At 45.0% G+C, this 23,093-nt stretch overlaps 1 protein-coding gene across 1 annotated transcript in view; it reads right to left on the minus strand.

Moving 5' to 3' along the window:
• The window catches only part of LOC129696330 (putative Polycomb group protein ASXL3), a 188,686-nt gene that overhangs the window by 151,148 nt on the left and 14,445 nt on the right, over positions 1-23,093 (minus strand). The window contains exons 2-3 of the mRNA XM_055634149.1: positions 14,883-14,965; positions 10,002-10,004 (exon numbers count right to left, since the gene is read on the minus strand). Coding sequence (XP_055490124.1) covers positions 10,002-10,004; positions 14,883-14,965 — 86 coding nt within the window. The remainder of the gene's footprint in view (positions 1-10,001; positions 10,005-14,882; positions 14,966-23,093) is intronic.

The raw sequence follows: 23,093 nt of genomic DNA on the forward strand, positions 1-23,093 counted from the left end.
GAAGAAAAAATTAGATATGATAAGACTCGATAAGATAAAATCATTCAATCCAAAAAACTTACAAAATTGAAACCATATTCGGAATGTATGTCTTATTATTGGGTTAGTCGTATATTTATTAAATCTCGTAATTGTAAAAGGTGACAAGCCCACTAGAATAGAAGCCAATGATAGCCCTTGCATAGAATCATGTTAAAGATTTATCCATCCTGGGCATTGGTTATCTTCTAAATCTTTTGTCCAAAACATTAGATAGCGTGCATTAACTGCCAAATAGTAGAATCTAAAGTTCGGCAGTGCCAAACCACCGTCTTTTTTTGATTTCTGTAAGTATTTTTTACTTAGTCTGGGATTTTTATTCTGACATGTATATGAAGAAATTTTGGAGTCAATAATATCAAAGAAAGATTTAGCAATAAAAATTGGTATCGTCTGAAATAAATACAAAAATGTAGGTAGGATAAACATTTTAATAGCATTGATTTGGCCGATTAAAGATAAGGACATTGGTGACCATTTAGTACACTGATGTTTGATATGGTCAATTAGAGGCGTAAAATTGGCTTTAAATAGATCCTTGTGTTTCTTGGTAATCTTAATGCCTAAATAAGTAAAACATTCGGTAGTCAATCTAAATGGAAACTGTCCATAATTCGAAACTAGATCGTTTAATGGAAAAAGCTCACTCTTACTAAGATTTAGTTTATAACTAGAAAAACTACTAAATTGATAAAGTAGTGCTATTATTGCCAGAATAGATTTCTCTGGGTTAGAGATGAATAATAACAGATCATCTGCATAAAGAGATAGCTTATGTGTCTTATTCCCATGGACAATACCAAAAATATTAGGGGATTCCCTAATAGCGGTGGCCAAAGGTTCCAAAGCAATATCAAACAATAAAGGACAGACCGCGAAAGAACCTGAAAAAAGGGGATCTCTGATTATTGGTAAGTGCAGAAGCCTGAGGTATATGATATATTAGCTTGATCCAAGAGATATATTTTGGACCAATCTTAAATTTTTCAAGTGTATTGAATAAGTATTCCCATTCTACTCTATCAAATGCCTTCTCAGCATCAAGTGAAATGACACTTTCTGGAGTTTTATTTGATGCTGTGTATACAATATTCATTAATCTCCTAACGTTAAAGTATGAGTAATGATTTTTAATAAAACCTGTCTGATCTTCAGAAATAATTTGTGGTAAAATATTTTCCAATCTCATAGCTAATATTTTGGAAAGTTTTGGAATCCATATTTAACAGTGATATAGGTCTATATGATGTCACTTCAGTAGGGTCTTTATTTTTTTTAAGAATAAAATAAAAGGAATAAAAGGATTGTGGTAATCTATTCATTAAAAAGGCTTCTTTAAAAACCTTGCATAGCCAGGGAGACGGTAAACTTGAGAAAAACTTTAAAAATTCCACTGTAAACCCATCTAAACCAGGAGCTTCACCAGAATTCATCGAGAGGATTGCTTCCTGTATTTCTTCCTCCGTGATGGGTTCATCTAACAACAGAGACTCATTATGTGATAAATTTGGCAAGTTCAGTTTCTTTAAAAACTCATGCATTATATTGGAATCAGTAGTAAATTCTGATTATTATAGTGATGTATAAAATTCCTGAAAGGATTTATTAATTTCATCATGGTCTATAGTCAATGTACCATCCCGTTTACTCACTTTAATAATCTGAAGTTTGGCTGACACAGCTTTCAACTGATTGGCGAGTAATTTGCCAGATTTATCGCCATGTATATAAAATTGGCTTTTGGTTTTAAGTACAGGTGCACAACCTTTTATCCAAAAGCCTTGGGACCAGACACTTTTTGTAATTCAGAATTTGTCGGTCTTCGGAATGGAATTTTTTTAGCGTAGATTTTAATGGCTGGCTCAGTGGTAGAGTGCTCGGCTCATATCCGCAAGGTCGCGAGTTTGCGCCTTGATCCCAGCAGTTACTCGGTCGCGAGTTTGAGTCTTCAATGTCGTTTTTTCTTGCAGAATAAATGTCTGTATGAAATGCAGTGTGTTGAATGAATTCCTGAATTTGTAAATGTGCCCGCAGCATTGAATCACCTCTCGCACTCATGTCACCCTAGCGGGGCTACATGCCCTTAGGCGGCCTAGCTCGGGGATTCAAGAATCCCCGAGCTAGGTTACGAGTTTACGAGTTTACGCCTCGATCCTGGCAGTTACTCGGTCGCGAGTTTGAGTCTTCAATGTAGTTTTTTTCTTGCAGAATAAATGTTTGTATGAAATGCAGTGTAGGAGAGGTGTACTGACTGTCTGGGCAGAACTTTGGAAGTGATTGCCCACCAGTCTAAAAAGCCGCTGTGTCTCCATGTTCCTGGGATAGCAGGGGGCGATCAAACAGCACAATACCCCCCTCCCCCTCCAACTCCAGAGGAATCCTCTCCCCGATGGGCCGCTACGGCGACAAGTGGCAGTTTGCCCACAGCCCGAGCTGCGCCACCCCAAGAACAAGACGTACCTTGCACACCATCAGCTTCTGCCCCTACGTGTTCCTCTGGAGTTGGAGCGGGGCTGGGCTGGAGTTGCTGCTGGCTGTGGGTCTTTGGGATCTCCGTGCTTGCAGTGGGCCTGGGGGGTCGCTGTCCCGTTGGTCCTGACATCTCCGGCCACCCGCCTGGACTGGAGCCGAGACTGGGAAATGTACCGCCCTTGCCCCCTCCCTCTGCAACTGCAAACAACCCCACTCTCCTGCAAGGGTGGTACAGTTCCCGGAGGATAGCAGGTGGCCGGAGACGTCAGGACCAACAGGAACCCGCTCCCCGATGGGCCCCTACGACGCCCCGAGCTGCGCCCCGTCATCCGCAACCCAGGTTCCTCTGTAGTTGGAGCGGGGCTTGGCTGGGCTGCTGTTGGCTGTGGGTCTCTGGGATCTCCGTGCTTGCGGTGGGCCTGGTGGTCGACGCCCAATTGGTCCTGACGTCTCCGGTGACTGCACTGATCTGCTGCCATCGCCGACGTGAAGACAGTACAAAGCCCCCGCGCCGGTGCAATGAGCGGGGAGCTGGAGAGGGGAGGGATGGGGTCACACACATGGCCAGGAAGCAGAGGGGTGTAAGTGGGGTGAAACTGAAGGGAGCGACAATCTGCTGCTGCCTGCATGCTGAGTTAAAAAGTTTCCACGCAAGACTCACGATACACTGTGTATCGTGAGTCTACCGTGGGAACTTTTTTAACTCAGCGGGCAGGTAGCAGCATATTGTAAATTATTAACCCTCCCGCGCAATATACCATCACCTTCTCTTTTATGAATGGGGATTTAGTTCCCCTTTCTTCGAGGACCGACCGGAGGTTCCGCTGTCACCTCTGCGGGCCGCCCTCGGTGAACATCCTGTCTCCCTGTCCCTGGGATAGCAGGGGGCGATCAAACAGCACAATACCCCCCTCCCCCTCCAGCTCCAGAGGAATCCGCTCCCCGATGGGCCGCTACGGCGGCAAGTGGCAGTTCGCCAACAGCCCGAGCTGCGCGACCCCAAGAACAAGACGTCCCTTGCACACCATCAGCTTCTGCCCATACGGGGAGCGTGTTCCTCTGGAGTTGTAACGGGGCTGGGCTGGAGTTGCTGATCTGGGATCTCCGTGCTTGCAGTGGGCCTGGGGGTCGGTGTCCCGATGAGGGGGCGCAGCTCGGGGAACGGCTTCTGGTGGTCCTGACGTCTCCGGCCAGTTTGCAGTTTTCCTCTGGAGTTGGAACAGGGCTGGGCTGCTGCTGGCTGTGGGTCTCTGGGATCTCCGTGCTTGCAGTGGGCCTGGGGGTCGGTGTCCCGTTGGTCCTGACGTCTCCGGTGACTGGCACTGTGCTGCTAGCATCGCCGACGTGAAGACAGTGCAAAGCCCCCGTGCCGGTGCAATGAGCGGGGAGCTGGAGAGGGGAGGGAAGGGGTCACACACATGGCCGGGAAGCAGAGGGGTGTAGGTGGGGTGAAACTGAAGGGAGCGACAATCTGCTGCTGCCTGCATGCTGAGTTAAAAAGTTCCCACGCAAGACTCACGATACACTGTGTATCGTGAGTCTACCGTGGGAACTTTTTATCTCAGCGGGCAGGTAGCAGCATATTGTCAATTATTAACCCTCCCACGCAATATACCCTCACCTTCTCTTTTATGAATGGGGATTTAGTTCCCCTTTCTTCGAGGACCGACCGGAGGTTCCGCTGTCACCTCTGCGGGCTGCCCTCGGTGAACATTTTCAAGGACCTTACTTCAAGGACCGAAAAAAATGTCCGCTATTCGGAGGTTTTCGTTATTTGGATCTTCGGATAAAAGGTTGTGCACCTGTAGCTGATTCTTAATCGGTGATACTAATAACAAATCATGTCTCAATTGAAGTCCAACTCTATTCTTATAGAGCTCTAGACTAGGAGCTTTTGAATGTTTTTTTTTTAATCAATTTCTTTAATCTCATCAGCCAATATACGTATTTAATTTTGAGTTTGTTTTTTTAATCAAAGGAGTATTAAATAATTTGTCCACAAATATATGCCTTAAAAGCATCCCAGACTACACCATTGAATATTTCTTCAGTAGAAATATTTAATATTTTTATATTTATATTATATATTAATTATATTATATTATATTATAGTAGTTAAGAAGAAAAAAGCAATCTGATCTTTAATAAAATGAACAAAATTTAGATCTTGCAGCAGAGTAGCACTAAACTTGGAATCAGGTAGTTTAATTGATAGTTTCAATGGTGCATGATCAGAAATAGCGATTGCATCATACTCACACGCAGTGACCGATGAAACTAGCTGTGAATCTATTATAAAGTAGTCAATCCTAGAGTAACTATGATATACATGAGAGAAAAAAGAAAATTATTTGTCATTTGGGTGTAGGAATCTCCAGACTTCTAACATTCCAGAGTCAAGTAAAAAAGAATTGATAAAACTAGCTGATTTATTTGGAAGCACATGATCAGATGCAGATCTGTCAATCAAAGGGTTCAAACAGCAATTAAAATCTCCACCCATTATCGAAAGATGTTCATTTAAATTAGGAAAGGATGCGATTAGCTGTTTAAAAACTCAGGGTGATCAATATTAGGTGCATAAACATTCACCATAACAACTTTTTGGTTGTGAAGAACACCAGTGATCATTAAAAATCTATCATATGGATCAGAAATTGTTTCATAATGAACAAACGAAATTAAGTCAATAAAAATACAGACTTCTTTCACCTTAGCCTGTGGATTTGAATGGAACTGCTGTCCTCTCCAAAACTTAAATAATCGTTGATTGTCGTCTTTCCTTACATGAGTTTCCTGAACAAAGATAATCTGAGCATTTAGTCTACGAAGAACTTAAAAAAAAAAAAAATGTTCCTCTTAATGGGATGGTTCAGACCATTCATATTCCATTAATGGAAGTTTATAACTTTATCCATATTGTTTGTAAAAATCATGTGGAATGTAAAGGGTTAATTTCTTAAAGCATAACAGTTTATGATACTGGAAGGAGAAGACTCTAAGGCAGAGCCAGAACTGACGACATTTCAGACATTTTTGTAGTTCAAATTTTGCCCAGATAGAAAAAATTAAACTGAAAGCAAAAACAGGAGCTACTTCATATTATTTATCCAAGGTCAAAATATGAAAAACAAGAACTGCTCCAATTTGTTCCCTCTTAAACACTGCTCCACTTTGTTTGTCTAAAGACAAGGAAAAAAATTCCTTCGATGGACATTTTAAAAGTAGAAGAGCTAACAAAGAAGATCTTAAAAGTTAATATATAATACCATTGCATTAAATTAACAGTATCTTAGAGAAGGTAAATGTTATGGTTTAATACCATCATACTAAAATTCTAAAAAGTAATTAAAGAATAACTCATCCAATTAAATTCTTAATCATTTACAAAACAATATATTGTCAAAATAGGAACAATAAATCTCCAATTGTAACTTATTCAACTATCAGTAACTCCCCGTTGCGGCTTCAGCCCCATGAGCCTCCAGAAATCTGGAAGCATCATGAGGATTGTTAAAAATATCTGTTGTTACCATTAAAGAGTCGTATATGTAGTCTAGCTGGATAGAGCAAGGTGGGGCGCAACTGTTTCTCAAACAACTCAAACATTACATTATGATAAGACTTTCCCAATCCCATAAGCTCATGGCGGTAATCGGGAACAAACCGAAACTTGCATCCTTCATATTCAATCATGCGCAACTTTTTTGCTGCTCGGAGGATATTCTCCTTCATCTGCAAAAAGTGAAACCGAACAATCAAATGTCTCACATCGAACAATCCTTGTTCAATACGTACCAGGGCCCCATCCCCGACCTCTACCTTCGTTACATCGATGACTGCTTTGGTGCCACCTCCTGCACCCACACACAACTGACTGACTTCATCCACTTCACCACCAACTTCCATCCAGCACTCAAATATACCTGGACTATTTCCGACACTTCCCTACCATTCCTTGACCTAACTATCTCCATTGCAGGTGAGACTTCTGACCGACATCCACTATAAACCTACCGACTCCCATGGCTATCTGGACTACACTTCTTGCCACCCTGCTTCCTGCAAGGACTCCATCCCCTACTCCCAATTCCTCCGCCTACGCCGCATCTGCTCCCAGGATGAGGCGTTCCACACCAGGGCATCTGAAATGTCCTCATTCTTCAGGGAACGGGGATTCTCCTCCTCCACCATAGATGAGGCTCGCACCAGGGTCTCTTCCATACCCCGCAACACTGCTCTCTCTCCCCATCCCCGCACTCGCAACAAGGGCAGAGTCCCCCTAGTCCTCACCTTTCACCCCACCAGCCGTCACATACAACAAGTAATCCTCCGTCATTTTCGTCACCTCCAACGTGACCCCACCACTTGCCACATCTTCCCATCCTCCCCCATGTCTGCCTTCCGCAAAGACCGCTCCCTCCATAACTCCCTTGTCAATTCTTCCCTTCCCTCCCATACCACCCCCTCCCCAGGAACTTTTCATTGCAACCGCAAGAGATGCAACACCTGTCCCTTTACCTCCCCCCTCGACTCCATTCAAGGACCCAAGCAGTCGTTCCAGGTGCGACAGAGGTTCACCTGTATCTCCTCCAACCTCATCTATTGCATCCGCTGCTCTAGATGTCAGCTGCTAGAACCTACCTGACCTCCCGGTGGCACTTCTTCAACTCCCCCTCCCATTCCCCGTCCGACCTCTCTGTCCTGGGTCTCCTCCGTGGCCAGAGTGAGCAACACTGGAAATTGGAGGAACAGCACCTCATATTCTGCTTGGGGAGTCTACATCCTGCGGGCATGAACATTGAATTCTCCCAATTTTGTTAGCCCTTGCTGTCTCCTCCCCTTCCTCAGCCCTTGAGCTGTCTCCTCCCATCCCTCAGCCCTCGGGCTCCTTCTCCTCCTTTTTCCTTTCTTCTCCCCCGCCCCCCCCCCCCCCCCCCCCCCCCCATCAGTCTGAAGAAGGGTTTTGGCCCGAAACGTTGCCTATTTCCTTCACTCCATAGATGTTGCTGCACCCGCTGAGTTTCTCTAGCATTTTTGTGTACAATCAAATGTCTCAGTTTATCTTGGAGACCAGATTTCGTCCCGATCCTGTGTGCGTTATCCAAAATTGGAAGATTTTCACAATGCTCGGTGTTGAAAGTCTCTTTTATCATTTTAGAGGCATATTTTATAACATTATCCCCTTCTTGACCTTCAGGTAAACCAACAATTCGCAAATTCAGTCGACAGCTTCTGTTTTCCAGATCCATGTTTTTAATCTTGTATTGCTCGAGTGCGCGAGTATTTACATTCATTTTCCGTTCCAGTTTTTCAATCTTCAAATCTCTTTCCTGGCCCAAGGTTCGCAAGTTATCAATTTGTTCCTTCTGTTCACGAGATTCATCTTTTAACATAATCAGCTTTTGAACTTCTTTCAATTTGCTCGAAATTCCTTTCATCATTTCTTCCAAACTGCAGAATCTTGTTTTCATTTCTACGTTCTTTTTCGATATTGCTTCTAAGTTACCAGAAGCTGCGCCTTCCCACGCTCCTTCCTTGGATAAGCTCTTTTTCCTCTTGTCTCCATCCTTTACACGATTGAAGCGTATAAAAGTGTTATCAACACTTTAAGAAAGATTAGACTGTGCCTTGAAATCAAGTAATAACAAGTAACATTGAAAGAGTGGTAAGCAAGAAGTTAAAAGTTGAGGGAGCAAACAAAGTCACAACCTTTACAGCATGCTGCCACTAGGAGAGTCGATGACAGTCCCCGCCATCCTGGGAATTAACCTCGTGAACCTATACTGCACTTCCTCAATAGCACAAATGTCCGTCCTCAAATTGGGAGACCAGAACTGCACACAATACTCCAGGTGTGGTCTCACTAGGTCCCTGTACACAGCAGAAAGATCTCTTTGCTCTTATACTCAACTCCTCTTGTTATGAAAGGCCAACATGCCATTTGCTTTCTTCACTGCCTGCTTTACCTGCATGCTTACTTCAATATCAATATCAATATCAGTGTTATTTGTCACTTGCACATAAGGTGCAAGTGGAATTAATTTGCCAGCAGCGAAACAATGAAAAAATAACACACAAAAACACAATAAAAATTTAACACCAACATCCACCACAGCATTCATCACTGTGGTGGAAAAAAACAAAATTTGGCCAATCCTCCTCCATTTTCCCCCGTGGTCGGGACCTCAACCCTCCGCAGCGGGCGTCCAGATGTACAGACAGGTAAAAGTCCAGGTAAGTCCTGAATTGGTGCTTCCCCACAGGAGACCGCGGCTTCAAGTCGGTGTAGGCTACAGGCCGGCGGTCGAAGATTTAAAGTTCCCGCCGGGCCGCAATCAGAAGCACCACAGACCGCAAGGTCGGCGGTCGAAGCTCCCCTCCAGGGGTCGCCGGCGGGGGACCCCGCTCCTGATGGTAAGTCCACGCCGGGCCCGCGGTAGAAGTTGGCCACGGGCCGGCGGTCGGAGCTTCTTCTTCTCCCGGGTCCCCACAAGGGATCCCAGGCTGCGGACGCAGTGCCAGCTGGAGTTCTGCAGACCATGGCATTAGGCGCAGGCCAGCAAATGGAGTGCTCCCCTCTGGCGAGCCCCAGTAGGGGCTCGCCCGCTCTATGCCGAGAGTCCGCGCTGCGCCTGCCGCTGAAGCCCCGGGCGCTTCTCCGGGAAAGGCCAAGCCGATCCTCGATGTTAGGCCACGGGGGAGGCGACATGGAAAAAGTCACCTCTCCGTGGAGGAGGCGACCGAAACGGTTTCCCCCTTACCTCCCCCACACCACCCCCCACACAAGACTCACAAAGAAACATTAAAAACATACATTAAAACACACTTTAAAAAAAAAAGTTGAAAAGACTAACATGCTGCTGGCAGGGCTTGCAGCGCCCCCCACCAACCTGATGAACAAGGACCCCCAGATCCCGTTGTACTTCCCCATTTCCCAACTTGACTCCATTTAGATAATAATCTGCCTTCCTGTTTTTGCCACCAAAGTGCATAACCTCACACTTATCCACATTAAACTGCATCTGCCATGCATCTGCCCACTCACCCAACGTGTCCAAGTCACCCTGTATAGGTCCAATTCCATGCATAGGTCCCCTGGCGGTCTAGGTGCTGGAGGATGAAGTGCAGGCCTTGATTGACTGCGTCACAGCCACTGATCTATTGTCCCGATATGCAAACTGCAGAGGGTCTAGCAGGAGGTTCATGATATTTTTCAGCTGGACCTGCACAGGCCTTTCAAGGGTCTTCATGACTACAGAGGTCAATACGGCAGGCCTGTAGTCATTAAGACCAGTAATCCTTGACTTTTTGGGTACAGGGACAATAGTGGAGACTTTGAAGCAGGCAGGTACAGTACAGGTTTGCAGGGACTGGTTGAAAATGTCTGTGTAGATCGGTGCCAGTTGTTCGGCACAGTGATTGAAGGTAGAGGTCCGGTCCGGTCCTGGAGATTTCCTGCTTTTCTGTCTTCTGAATAGCCTCTCCACCTCCTCGATTTCTATTGTTGGTGATGGAAAAGTGGCCAGGCTGATGTTGGACAGCAAGGAGGGGGTGGTTATTGGACGAGGGTCCAGTCTTTGCAGACTGTAGTCAGGCTGTAAGTGGGCGTTAAGTGGTGATTGGAGAGGGACGGGACGGAAAGTGCCCAGTCTTTGCAGACTGGAGTCAGGCTGTGAGTATGTGTGAAGTGTTGGTTGGGGAGGGGGTATTAGGGTTAAATTTCTGTTTATCGAACCTGCAGTAGAACTCGTTCAGGTCATTGATCAGCTGACGATTGTCCAAGGAGCGGGGGATTTTCTGCTTGTAGCTGGTGATTTCTTGAAGCCCTTCCAAACTGAAGAAGAGTCATTAGCTGAGAACTTGCTCCTCAACTTCTTAAGAGTACCTTTCCTTGGCAGCTCTGACTCCTCTTCTCAGCTTGTACTTGGCCTGCCTGTAGAGGTCTGCATCCCCGCTCCTGTAGGCCTCATCTTTAGACTGGCAGAGCTGTCTGAGTTCTGCTATAAACCAGGGCTTGTTGTTGTTGAACCAGATCCGGGTCCTAGTGGGAATGCAACTGTCCTCACAAAAGCTGACATATGATGTCACAGTGTCTGTATACTCATCGAGGTTTGTGGTTGCTTCCCTGAACATATTCCAATCAGTGCAGTCAAAGCAGGACTGTAGGTTTTCAATGCCCTCGCTTGTCCAACTTTTCATTGTTCTGACCACAGGATTATCAGATTTTAGTTTCTGCCTGTAGGTCGGAATAAGGTGAACTAAACAATGATCAGAGAGACACAGAGCTGCCCGGGGAACAGAGGGATATGCGTTCTTGATTGAAGTGTTACAGTGATTGATGCAGCAGAAAAAATGAGCACATCTCTGCACCGAATAATAATAATATATTTTATTATCATTGCACAGAGGTACAACGAGATTTGGTATGCAGCTTCCATCTGATGTAATAACTTAATTAGCTAAAGAAATTTAGACACCCAGAGAAACTTCTTATTTGATTGCCTCTTCGCAGTATTTATCCTGAAATCTCTGGGAAATTATTTATTTTACTATCTTCTTTCTGTCATGTTGACCAGTTAAACATTTACAAACCCAATCATAATTGGAAAATCATTAAAAAAAAATGAAAAGACAATAGACAATAGGTGCAGGAGTAGGCCATTTGGCCCTTCGAGCCCGCACCGCCATTCAATGTGATCATGGCTGATCATCCCCAATCAGTACCCCATTCCTGCCTTCTCCCCATATCCCCCGACTGCTATTTTTAAGAGCCCTATCTAGCTCTCTTGAAAGCATCCGGAGAACCTGCCTCCACCGCCCACTGAGGCAGAGAATTCCACACTCACCATTCTCTGTGAGAAAAAGTGTTTCCATTCTAAATGGCTTACTCCTTATTCTTAAACTGTGGCCCCTGGTTCTGGGCTCCCCCAACATCGGGAGCATGTTTCCTGCCTCTAGACCAGTGGTTCCCAACGTGGGGCGTACGCCCCACAGGGGTGCAATTTGATTTTTAAGGGGGGCAATTGAGCGCGACTGAGGAGGTCTGGGTCCAAATTTTCCATTTTTATTTTTTTGGATTTTCCATCAGGTAAACATATGTAGTTTATGTTTCAGATGTTATTTTGAGTAAATAATGTTTTTAAATGATAAGAATTATATATTACCACATGGGGGGGGGGGGGGGGGGCATCAGGATTTTTTAGAGGTGATTAGGTGGGGCATGGCCAAAGAAAGGTTGGGAACCACTGCTCTAGCATGTCCAAACCCTTAACAATCTTATATGTTTCATTGAGATCCTCGCTCATCCTTCTAAACTCCAGAGTGTACAAGCCCAGCTGCTCCATTCTCTCAGCATTTGACAGTCCCGCCATCCCGGGAATTAACCTTGTAAACCTAAGCTGCACTCCCTCAATAGCACGAATGTCCTTCCTCAAATTAGGGGACCAAAACTGCACACAATACTCCAGGTGTGGTCTCACTAGGGCTCTGTACAACTGCAGAAGGACCTCTTTGCTCCTATATTAGATTCCTCTTGTTATAAAGGCCATTGAAAGTGGCTCAAAACAAAATAAAATACACTCACTTCAATATCCATACCCCATATCCTTCAATAGGTTCCTTTTTCATGCAAGCATCTAGGACAGAAGGTTGTGGGTTCACCTCCCACTCCAGAAACCTTAGCACAATATCTATCTTAACATTTAATGGCATATACTGAGGAGTGCCACACTGTCTTTTTGATGGGCTATATACAAGAAATAAGAGCAACATTTACCCGTAAGCCCCTCAAGCCTGCTATGCCAATCAATAAGATTTTGACTGATCTATTCATGGCCTCGGCTTCACTTTCTTACTGACACCCATATCCATTGGCTTCTTCAAATGTCTGTTATTCCCCAACTTGATATTCAATGATTTGTCCCACAGCTTAGAGGCGGAGCATTTCAAAGATTCAGGACTCAAGATGAAAAAAATGATCCCCCTCTTTTCCATCTTAAACAGGCAATTCTGTAAATATTATTAAATATTTTGCAAACATGCTCCAGATTATAGATGTGAGGTACAACCTTTCAACATCAACCCTGCAAAGGCCCCTTAAACTCTTGTACATGTATGAGAATAGACCCAACCTGCTCAACCTTTCCTTAAAAGGTTACTGGTTTATCCCTGGAATTGCATGGTAGAGTGCTCTGGAAGGTTAGATCGCATGGGATCCAAGGAGAGATAGCTGAATGGATAGCAAATTGGCACCATGGAAGGAAGCAGAGAATAATGGTGGAAGGTTGCTTCTTAGACTGGATGCCTGTGACTAGTGATGTGCCTCTGGGTTCGGTGCTGGGCCTGTTACTGTTTGTCATCTACATCAATGATTTGCATGAGAACATACAGGGCACGATTTGCAAGTGTGTTGATGATACAAAAGTGAGTGGTTTTGCAGATGGGGAAGATGGTTGTGAACGATTGCAGCAGGATCTGGGTCGACTGGCCAGGTGGGCGGAGCAATGGTTGATGGAATTTAATACAGAGAAGTGTGAGGCGTTGCATTTTGGGACATTGAACAATGGCAGGACCTACACAGAAAATGGTAGGCCTCTGGGTAGTGTTGTAGAGCAGAGGGATCTAGGAATACAGGTGCATGGTTCTTGAAGGTCGAGGCCCAGGTAGATAAGGTGGTCAAAAAGGCTTTTGGCACTTTGGCCTTCATCAGTCAGAGTATGGAGTATAGAAGTTGGGAGGTTATGTTGCAGTTGTATTAGACGTTGGTGAGACAGCATTTAGAATATTGTGTTCAGTTCTGAGCACCATGTTTCAGGAAATATATTATTAAGCTTGAAAGGGTTCAGAAAATATTAACAAGAACTAGAGGGTGAGGTATAGGGGGAGGTTGAGTAGGCTGGGCCTCTATTCCATGGAGCACGGGAGAATGAGGGGAAATTTTATAAACAAAATTATGAGAGGAATTGATCGGGTAGATGCACAGAGTATTTTGCCCAGATTAGGGGAATCAAGGACCAGAGGACATAGGTTCAAGGTGAAACTATTTAAAAGGAATCCTAGGGGTACGTTTTTCCATACATAGGGTGGTGGGTGTGTGGAACAAGTTGCCAGAGGAGGTAGTTGAGGCTGGAACTATCCCATCGTTTAAGAAACAGTTGAACAGGTACATGGATCAGACAGGTTTGGAGGAACATGGACCAAGCGCAGGCAAGCAGGACTAGTGTAGCTGGGGCATTGTTGGCATGTGTGGACAAGTTGGGCCGAAGGACCTGTTTCCACACTGAATCATTCGATGACTATAAAAGATGATACGTCATTATTCTAACGGTAAATTGGCGAGTTATCCATTTGCCTGCCATTATTTAACGCTCAACTTACATCACCAATACAGACTGGCCTGTCAATACCTAGTTGTTTGCTGTAGGAGATAGCTCCATGCAATATTGGTTGCTCCTTTATAGCATAAGTTATTTCAATTTATTGCAGATTAAGTATTTTGGGAAGAGCGGAGGTCATGAAAGCTCTTAATTGCAAGTCCAAATGAATTCTATTCCAGCAATGGGGTATTGAAGAAAAGAAATAGTTAATAACCTAAATCTTTCAACTCTCCCTTTATAACACCAGCTTTTCATCCGATAGTATTTTGATTATGCCGTGAAAGGATCCTAAAGGCTTATTTGTGGTTTAACCAATAATTTCAAATTTATGATTATTTTGTATCAGTCATAAAGAAAGCAGTCTAGAAGCATATTACAGAAATAAATTCAACACATACTATCAGTGCTGAGTTGCCAAGGGGATGGGTAAGAAATGAAATTAATAGATCACATAAGCAGAGGAGAAAGAAAATGAAATATAATTTTGAGCATGTAATTATCAGACAAAATCAGTAGCATGTCCAATTGAATCGTACTGCACAAATCTTGCTTGACCCAGACTAGGACAATAACAGATGTTTGGATTATATGTTAGTGATAAACTGAGAGAATGTCAGAATACAGAAAAGTCTATTGTCTGCCCATGACCAACAATGCTTTATTTATAATTTCCTACGAAACCCTGAACATTTGCTGTTTTCATCCACCAAGTTTCCAAAGAACAATGTACAAAGCACAATGCATTCTGGCAGTGCTATCGTCACTCATGATCACTTTGCTGAACTGCATAGGCAGGATGTTGAATAACCATGGTAATAGGGGCACAATGATCATAGGAATCGTAATTTGGAGTCTGAGTTGGCAGAATCACAAAAAATATAATTTCAAAATCAGGTTTTAAAATCCCATGAAGTTGCCATGAAATGGAATAACAAAAAAAATGTTTACAGGTTAACAGATGTCTAACATTATGCTGCATTGCTGTCCACTGACCTCATTTCTTTCAATCCCTCTTTCTGAATGACTTGTAATATCTGCTTTGGTGTCATTGGTGTATTTGGATGTTTTTCCAGAACCTGGGAAAAAAATAAATATGCACAGAAATAACATGAAAGCAAGAAAGGCAGTTTGCTGTCCTAATTCATACTGATGAAGATCTATGAATTGCCATAAACTGAAATGAACAGTCAGCCAAAGTAACATTCTATTAAGAACAACATTCACCACAGCATCACAAATAAGGTATTAAACTCCCACAACAGCAGCTTTGTCCGCTGGACTGGAGGGTAGCAGCTTCATCTGCCCCGGGTCACGGAGTTTGAATCGGCCCGTTCACGGAGCGTGGAATCGGCCGAGGGATTTATCATCACCCGCCGGGGGCTTCAACATCGAGGGCCTCGAACGCCTCGATGCAGCGGGAGAACAAGCAAGGAAGAGATAAGACTTTTTGCCTTCTGTCACAGTGGGTGCCTGGATATTCACAGTGATGGATGTTTGTGTTAAATTGTGTTCATTGTGTGTTTTGTTACTTTTTTTCTGTCATGACTGCAAGGTACGCAATTTCGTTCAAACTATTGTTTGAATGACAATAAAGGAAATTCAATTCAATTGAACTTGTTAGAAACATAGAAAAATAGAAAATAGGTGCAGGAGGAGGCCATTCGGCCCTTCGAGCCAGCACCGCCATTCATTGCGATCATGGCTGATCGTCCCCAATCAATAATCCGTGCCTGCCTTCTCCCCATATCCCTTGGTCAGGTAAATAAATTTGAGTGTGTTACCAATGCATAAAAGCAGGCATAAATAGCCCAAATGCTTGTCAGCAGTGTTCCCAACTCCAACAGAATGGATGGTTTTGATGGTAATATTAACTGCATGTTTGTGACAGTTTCAATGTCCACAAATTACCACATAATATAGCCCATACTCACAACCTGTTAGCCACTTCTATTCAGACGATTTATATTTTGCATTGTAGCCCATTAAAAGTGTTTTTTTTAATAGAATAAACATATTTACTCACTATTTGCACTAAATGAATCTGCATATTATTTTTAAATACTCTTGGCCTCAAGCTTACATAATTCCACATAATAGAAACAAAAGACAGTTTTTCCCTTATAACCCCGACCAATTGTTAGCAAAGCTGTTTACAATGTGGTTATGATGTTACTTGAATAAATACTTTTTAAGTTTAAATGTTCTTCCTATTGATTAAATGCAATGACCAAGACTTCAGCATTGGCTATTCAAACTTTCTTGCACAAACAAAATTAATTTTGGGATACACAGGCTGGATTCACGTTGCTATTACGAGTGCAGTGGAACTCAAGTAAATTCAGTTTTCATTTAAGAATGCAAATGGTACACAGGCTCGGAGATTTCATGTTTTACTGCATGCAGACACATGGTTGATGTAGCAGAAAAATCTAAAGTGTCAACTTGGAAAGGATAGGGGTTCCAAGCTGAAACATATCACGAACCCCCTGATGGACCCTCTGCAGTTTGCATATTAGACCAATAGATCTGCATTCAACACCTTTGTGCCAGAGCTACTACACTCCAAACTTTTCAAGTTGACTGTGCCTTAACCCCTCTGTCGGTGGATCACCAGCTTCCTGACAGACATGTGAGGTTGGGAAAGCACATCTCGGACCCACAAACCCTCAGCATAGGAGCTGCGTACTCTCCCCTCTCCTCTACACCAATGACGGCACCTCCACTGACTCCTCTGCCAAGCTTCTCAAGTTGGCAGACGACACAACCCTGATTGGACTGGTCCAGGATGGAGAGGAATCTACCTACCGACAGGAAGTGACACAACTGGCATCCTGGTGCCATCCAGGGCTGGATTTACATATAAGCTTCACAAGCTTAAGCTTAGGGCCTCAAAATCTAGGGGGCCTCCGGCCAAGGTGTTTTTTTTCCCCCAGAATAAAAAAATCGTGAGAAAAAAAAAAATTGGAGCGCTATCAACGTTGCCACTTTGACGGAAATTACCCAAAATTCTGGTTACGGCCTGCTGGAAGATTGTGACCATCAGCGCCTGCGCAGTGGGGGGGAAGCCGGTGGCGCTGTAGCGACGCAAAATGACGCTGTCTCCCCACGCATGCGCAGTGGGCCCGGGCGGGTTCGAATCTCCATTTGCACTCTGCACAATCACCTCGATGCCCCGTGTCTACCAAAGATCCTAGGTGTCTACTCCAGGTAAGTAGTGGAATATTGCGTTGTGGGAGTGCCCGTTTCTCCAGGCCGGGTGGGGGGAGGGGGGGGGGGGGGGTGGGAGGGGGGTGGAGGGGGGAGAAAGGGGGGGGAGGGAGAGGAGGAAGGGAGGGGGGGGGAGAAGGGAGAGGAAGAGAGAGGGAGAGAGGGGGGGGGGGGGGGGGAGGTGGGAGGGGGGTTTGAGAGGGGAGAGACAGAGAGAGAGAGAGGGGAGGGGGGGGAGAGAGAGAGAGATGGGGAGGGAGAGAGGTGGACGGAGAGGGAAAGGGGGATTATCTTTAGTGAGATTGCAAAATTAAGGTAGGTTTTAGAGCATATATATTTTCTCCTCCATATAGAATCAAGTACACAGGACAAGATGTTAAGAAGTCCCTTGTGCCAATAGGTGGGGAGCATTTCACGACATTCGTTGATTGTTGAGAGTGGTTAACGCTCAACATCGGTGGGGGGCGGGGGGGAATTCGTATATCTTGGCCTGGGTAACCTTCAGGACAGTTGGGCACAGGACACATCATCAGTAGTATAAATAATATCAAACAATTGGAACTGCTTTCTTTTCCTTGATAACAATACTAAAAAATATGTATTCCATAATTTGCGACTTTCATTTTGCATCATATTTTTTAATGTGCACACACTAACACAGCCGAACAGTCACAGGCAATCAAATCAACATACAAAACATTTTCTAAAAAAAGGTTTCATTTACTGCAAAAACTTACAGTATTTTATTTGCAGTGTTTGCATGCTCCTTTATAACATTTTACATAACATTTTACAGTACAACTGGATTATTAAAACAAGGACAGCTTCATAGAAACATAGAAATTAGGTGCAGGAGTAGGCCATTCGGCCCTTCGAGCCTGCACTGCCATTTAATATGATCATGGCTGATCATCCAACTCAGTATCCCGTACCTGCCTTTTCTCCATACCCTCTGATCCCCTTGGCCACAAGGGCCACATCTAACTCCCTCTTAAATATAGCCAATGAACTGGCCTCAACTACCCTCTGTGGCAGAGAGTTCCAGAGATTCACCACTCTCTGCGTGAAAAAAGTTCTCCTCATCTCGGTTTTAAAGGATTTCCCCCTTATCCTTAAGCTGTGACCCCTTGTCCTGGACTTCCCCAACATCGGAAACAATCTTCCTGCATCTAGCCTGTCCAACCCCTTAAGAATTTTGTAAGTTTCTATAAGATCCCCTCTCAATCTCCTAAACTCTAGAGAGTATAAACCAAGTCTATCCAGTCTTTCTTCATAAGACAGTCCTGACATCCCAGGAATCAGTCTGGTGAACCTTCTCTGCACTCCCTCTATGGCAATAATGTCCTTCCTCAGATTTGGAGACCAAAACTGCACGCAATACTCCAGGTGTGGTCTCACCAAGACCCTATACAACTGCAGTAGAACCTCCCTGCTCCTATACTCAAATCCTCTTGCTATGAAAGCCAACATGCCATTCGCTTTCTTTACTGCCTGCTGCACCTGCATGCCTACCTTCAATGACTGGTGTACCATGACACCCAGGTCTCGCTGCATCTCCCCCTTTCCCAATCGGCCACCGTTTAGATAATAATCTGCTTTCCCGTTTTTGCCACCAAAATGGATAACCTCACATTTATCCACATTAAACTGCATCTGCCAAACATTTGCCCACTCACCCAGCCTATCCAAGTCACCTTGCAGTCTCCTAGCATCCTCCTCACACCTAACACTGCCCCCCCAGCTTAGTGTCATCCGCAAACTTGGAGATATTGCCTTCAATTCCCTCATCCAGATCATTAATATATATTGTAAATAGCTGGGGTCCCAGTACTGAGCCTTGCGGTACCCCACTAGTCACTGCCTGCCATTGTGAAAAGGACCCGTTTACTCCTACTCTTTGCTTCCTGTTTGCCAGCCAGTTCTCTATCCACTTCAATACTGAACCCCCAATGCCATGTGCTTTAAGTTTGTATACTAATCTCTTATGTGGGACCTTGTCGAAAGCCTTCTGGAAGTCCAGATACACCACATCCACTGGTTCTCCCCTATCCACGCTACTAGTTACATCCTCGAAAAATTCTATAAGATTCGTCAGACATGATTTACCTTTCGTAAATCCATGCTGACTTTGTCCAATGATTTCACCACTTTCTAAATGTGCTGCTATCCCATCTTTAATAACTGACTCTAGCAGTTTCCCCAATTCTTGATTTTAAAAAATGTATACAACAATGACCCCAATCATCCCATTCCAACCACCCATTACTCTCGACTCAACCAAAATTATGTCTGTAATATTGGTCATATATTTGGTGCAAAAATGCTACAAAATAAGTCTCAGAATGCACCAGAGAGCATCTAAAACCCCAGAGCTTCCAGGGCCCTTAAGTGAGCCCTGGTCTCCGGCCGCAAGGGTCTTTGAGCTTTGCGATTGTGATATGCACTGTGGGCACTTATTTCACATTAATTTTTTGTAATCCTGCCATACCATCCCCTTTTTGAAAATCTTCGTACGGGCCTGGTGTATAATATTTTTGACACTGTCATAGACAGGGCTCAAAATTAGCGGTTGCCCGGGTGCCATTGACCACTCAAAGTGCAGCCAGGCAACCTAAATGCCGACTCATTTTGCCCGGCTTGGCAATCCAATACTGGTTTATACCGATAGACACAAAACACTGGAGTAACTCCGCGGGTCAGAAAGCATCTCTGGAGAATAGGAACGTGACATTTCGTGTCGGTGGCGGCGGCTGTATTCATCCAGTATCTTTGATTGTGGGGCAAAGATACTAGGTGCTTGGTGACGAAGTGTCGGCAAGAATGACGGGCCCCGAACAGCGGCAGCAGCGGCAACATCTCCTCCTCCTCCCGCAACCCACCCGGCAGAAGGAACCTCCCTCTCCCTCCTCCCGGCCTCGGCGTGCGAGAGGGGTTGTGAAAGCGCCGTTGGCGGATTTGCAAGCAGCAGCTGCTATTGCCCTGATAACGGCCACTGCTTGCAAATCCGCCAACGGCGCTTTCACAACCCGTCCCGCACGCCGAGGCCGGGAGGAGGGAGAGGGGGAGGCGGAGGTCTCCTTCCGCCGTCTGAAGCAGCTGCACGACAGATCCTATAGCTGAGCTGTAACGCTCAGCCCCGCACCTTCCAGTCGGCTGGCGGAGGACGGGAGGCGGTGGTGTGGAGGCGGCGGCACTTTGGCGTTGGACAGGGACGGCCAAGGCAGCGGGGCGATGTTGTCCGAGGAGCGCTGACCTTCCACCCCTCTCTCTCTCTCTCTCTCTCTCATACGCCCTCCTCCACCCCTCTTATCCTGGGACCCCTCCTCTCCATCCCGCACTGATCCCCATTCCCTCCTCCTCTATTCAGTCCTCACTGACATCCCCTGTGCTCCCCTCCCCATCTACCCCCCCCCCCCCCAATCTATTCATCACCCTACCCACCTCGCATTGATTCTCCTGCCACCCCCCTCACCCATCCATCCTCCACTGGTCCCTCAATTCATCCAGTACTGACCCCCCTTTCCATCCATCCTGCAATTCTCCCCCCATTCATACTGCACTGAACCCCCCATTCATCCCGTACTGACCCACCCTCCATTTACCCTGCACCAATCCATCCTGTAGTGATCTCCCCATTCATCTTTTACTGATCCATCATTCATCTTTCACTGATTCGCCATTCATCCTGTAATGATCCCCTAATGCATCCTGTAGTGATCCTCTCATGCATCCTGTAGTGATCCCCCATTCATCCTGCACAGACCCTCCGATCCACACTGTCCTGACCCCCGCCCCCCAATTCATCCTGTACTGATCCACCTCATTCAGCCTGTACTGACCCCCCCCTCCCCATCCATCCTGTACTGATCCCCCCTCATTCAAGAAGAATGGGGGGAACAGTTTGAAGAAGGGTCTCGACCCGAAACATTGCATATTTCCTTAGCTCCATAGATGCTGCCTCACCCGCTGAATTTCTCCAGCATTTTTGTCTACCCCCATTCATCCTGTACTGATCCCCCCCCCCATCCTTCCATACTGACCCCCAATTGAACACCACTGACATCTCCCCTCACAATTTTACATACTCCAACCAACACGTGCTCATTCACCTGCCTCAATCCATCCATTCCGCACCGATTGCCTTCTCAAACCCCCCACCGCCATCTATCCACCCCTCACTGATTCACACACCCCCTGACCCTATTGTGCTTTATGGTCTTCAGAGTGAACATTGACTATGTTTGATAACGGAATGCAATCAAATATGTTTTAATTCCCAATGTTATTATTTGTTTTGACACATTTGAACATATTGCCAAAAGAACATTTGCTGCAGTTATGACCTTTGGCCATCTCTTATCAGTTAGTGTAATGTTTAACCTGTCAGATGGGTATAGTAGGTTTTAACAGCTATTATCATAAAATGCCTTTAGAAATTTCCTTGCAACCTGTATATTTTGTTATGGATAAATTATGTGGGAAGCGAGAGTGTTTCTGTGCCAATAGCAATAACGACCCATGCTATGGCCATGTCATGGCAATTTTTGGTCCTTTTGCAATGTGTAAAATCAATTGCAATGTGTAAAAATAGTTGAGATATTGAATTATAATTTTGCTGCATGTCATTGCGTTATATAGAATGTCTTGATTGGTGAATATGTTTAGTTTGTGACTTTATTTGAAGCAGAAATAATATGTGAATGTAGACAAAAGTGCTGGAGAAACTTAGCGGATGCGGCAGCATCTAATGGAGCGAAGGAAATGGGCAACGTTTCGGGTCGAAACCCTTCTTCAGACTGATGGGTTTCAGCCTGAAACGTTGCCTATATACTTCGCTCCAGATTCTGCTCCACCTGCTGAGTTTCTCCAGCACTTTTGTCTACCTTCGATTTTCCAGCATCTGCAGTTCCTTCTTGAACATAATATGTGAATGCTTCATTGAGCATAATTCCAACTGGTAACTACGCACTTCGGCCAAGCACATTATCACACGCTTCATGCAAACCGTCTTAAATGACCACCTAAACTGTCATTTGGCAACCTAAAAAGCTGTCAAGGTTGCCCGGCTGGCAACAGAGAAAAAAAGTGAGAGCCCCGATAGACACATGTTGTCACAACGTACTGTAGTCTCTAAACAACACTTCAGTAATTTTCCTTGCCCTCCATTTCAGAATAATAGTGTTTTAAGCTGATAACTCGACGCTAGCACTGGCAATAAATAAAATGTACAGCTTTCCAGGCCTTATCTCATTGGCCACGCTTGGCTACACATCTGGTGTCAATCTGGCGGACTCAAGATTCAAGATTCAATTTATTTGTCATTGACATGGAAGATGGACTCTTCCATCTTCCTCTCGTTGTGGGGATGGGGGATTGGGAGGGGCCTCACAAGTGGAATAGCCTAGGGCCTCTCTTCATCTAAATCCAGCCCTGGTGCCATCGCAACAACCTGGAGCTCAATGGTCTTAAGACAGTGGAAATGATTGTAGACTTTAGGAGAACTCCCCCTTCCCTCACTCACCAACAACAACACCACAGTCACATCTGTGGAGTCTTTTAAGTTCCTGGGAACCATCATCTCCAAGGACATTAAGTGGGGGGGCTACAATCGACTCCACAGTCAAATAGGCACAACAGAGGATGTACTTTCTACGGCAGCTAAGGAAGCACAATCTGCCACAGGCAATGATGGTCCAATTCTATACGGCCATTGTAGAGTCTGTCCTCACCTTGTCCAACATGGTCTGGTTTGGTTTGGCTCAGCCACCAAGCATGACATCCAGAGGCTGCAGCAAATCGTCCAATCAGCTGAAAAGGTTATTGGCTGCAACCTTCCCTCCATTGATGAACTGTACACTGGCCAGGAAGCGAGCGGGCAAGATCATCTCTGACCTCACTCACCCTGGCCACAAACTCTTTGAATCGCTTCCCTCTGGAAGGTGACTCTGGACTGTGAAAGCTGCCACAGCCAGACATAAAAACAGCTTTTTCCATAGC

The sequence above is a fragment of the Leucoraja erinacea genome, chromosome 4 (genome assembly GCF_028641065.1).
Source record: "Leucoraja erinacea ecotype New England chromosome 4, Leri_hhj_1, whole genome shotgun sequence".
NCBI lineage: Eukaryota > Metazoa > Chordata > Chondrichthyes > Rajiformes > Rajidae > Leucoraja > Leucoraja erinaceus.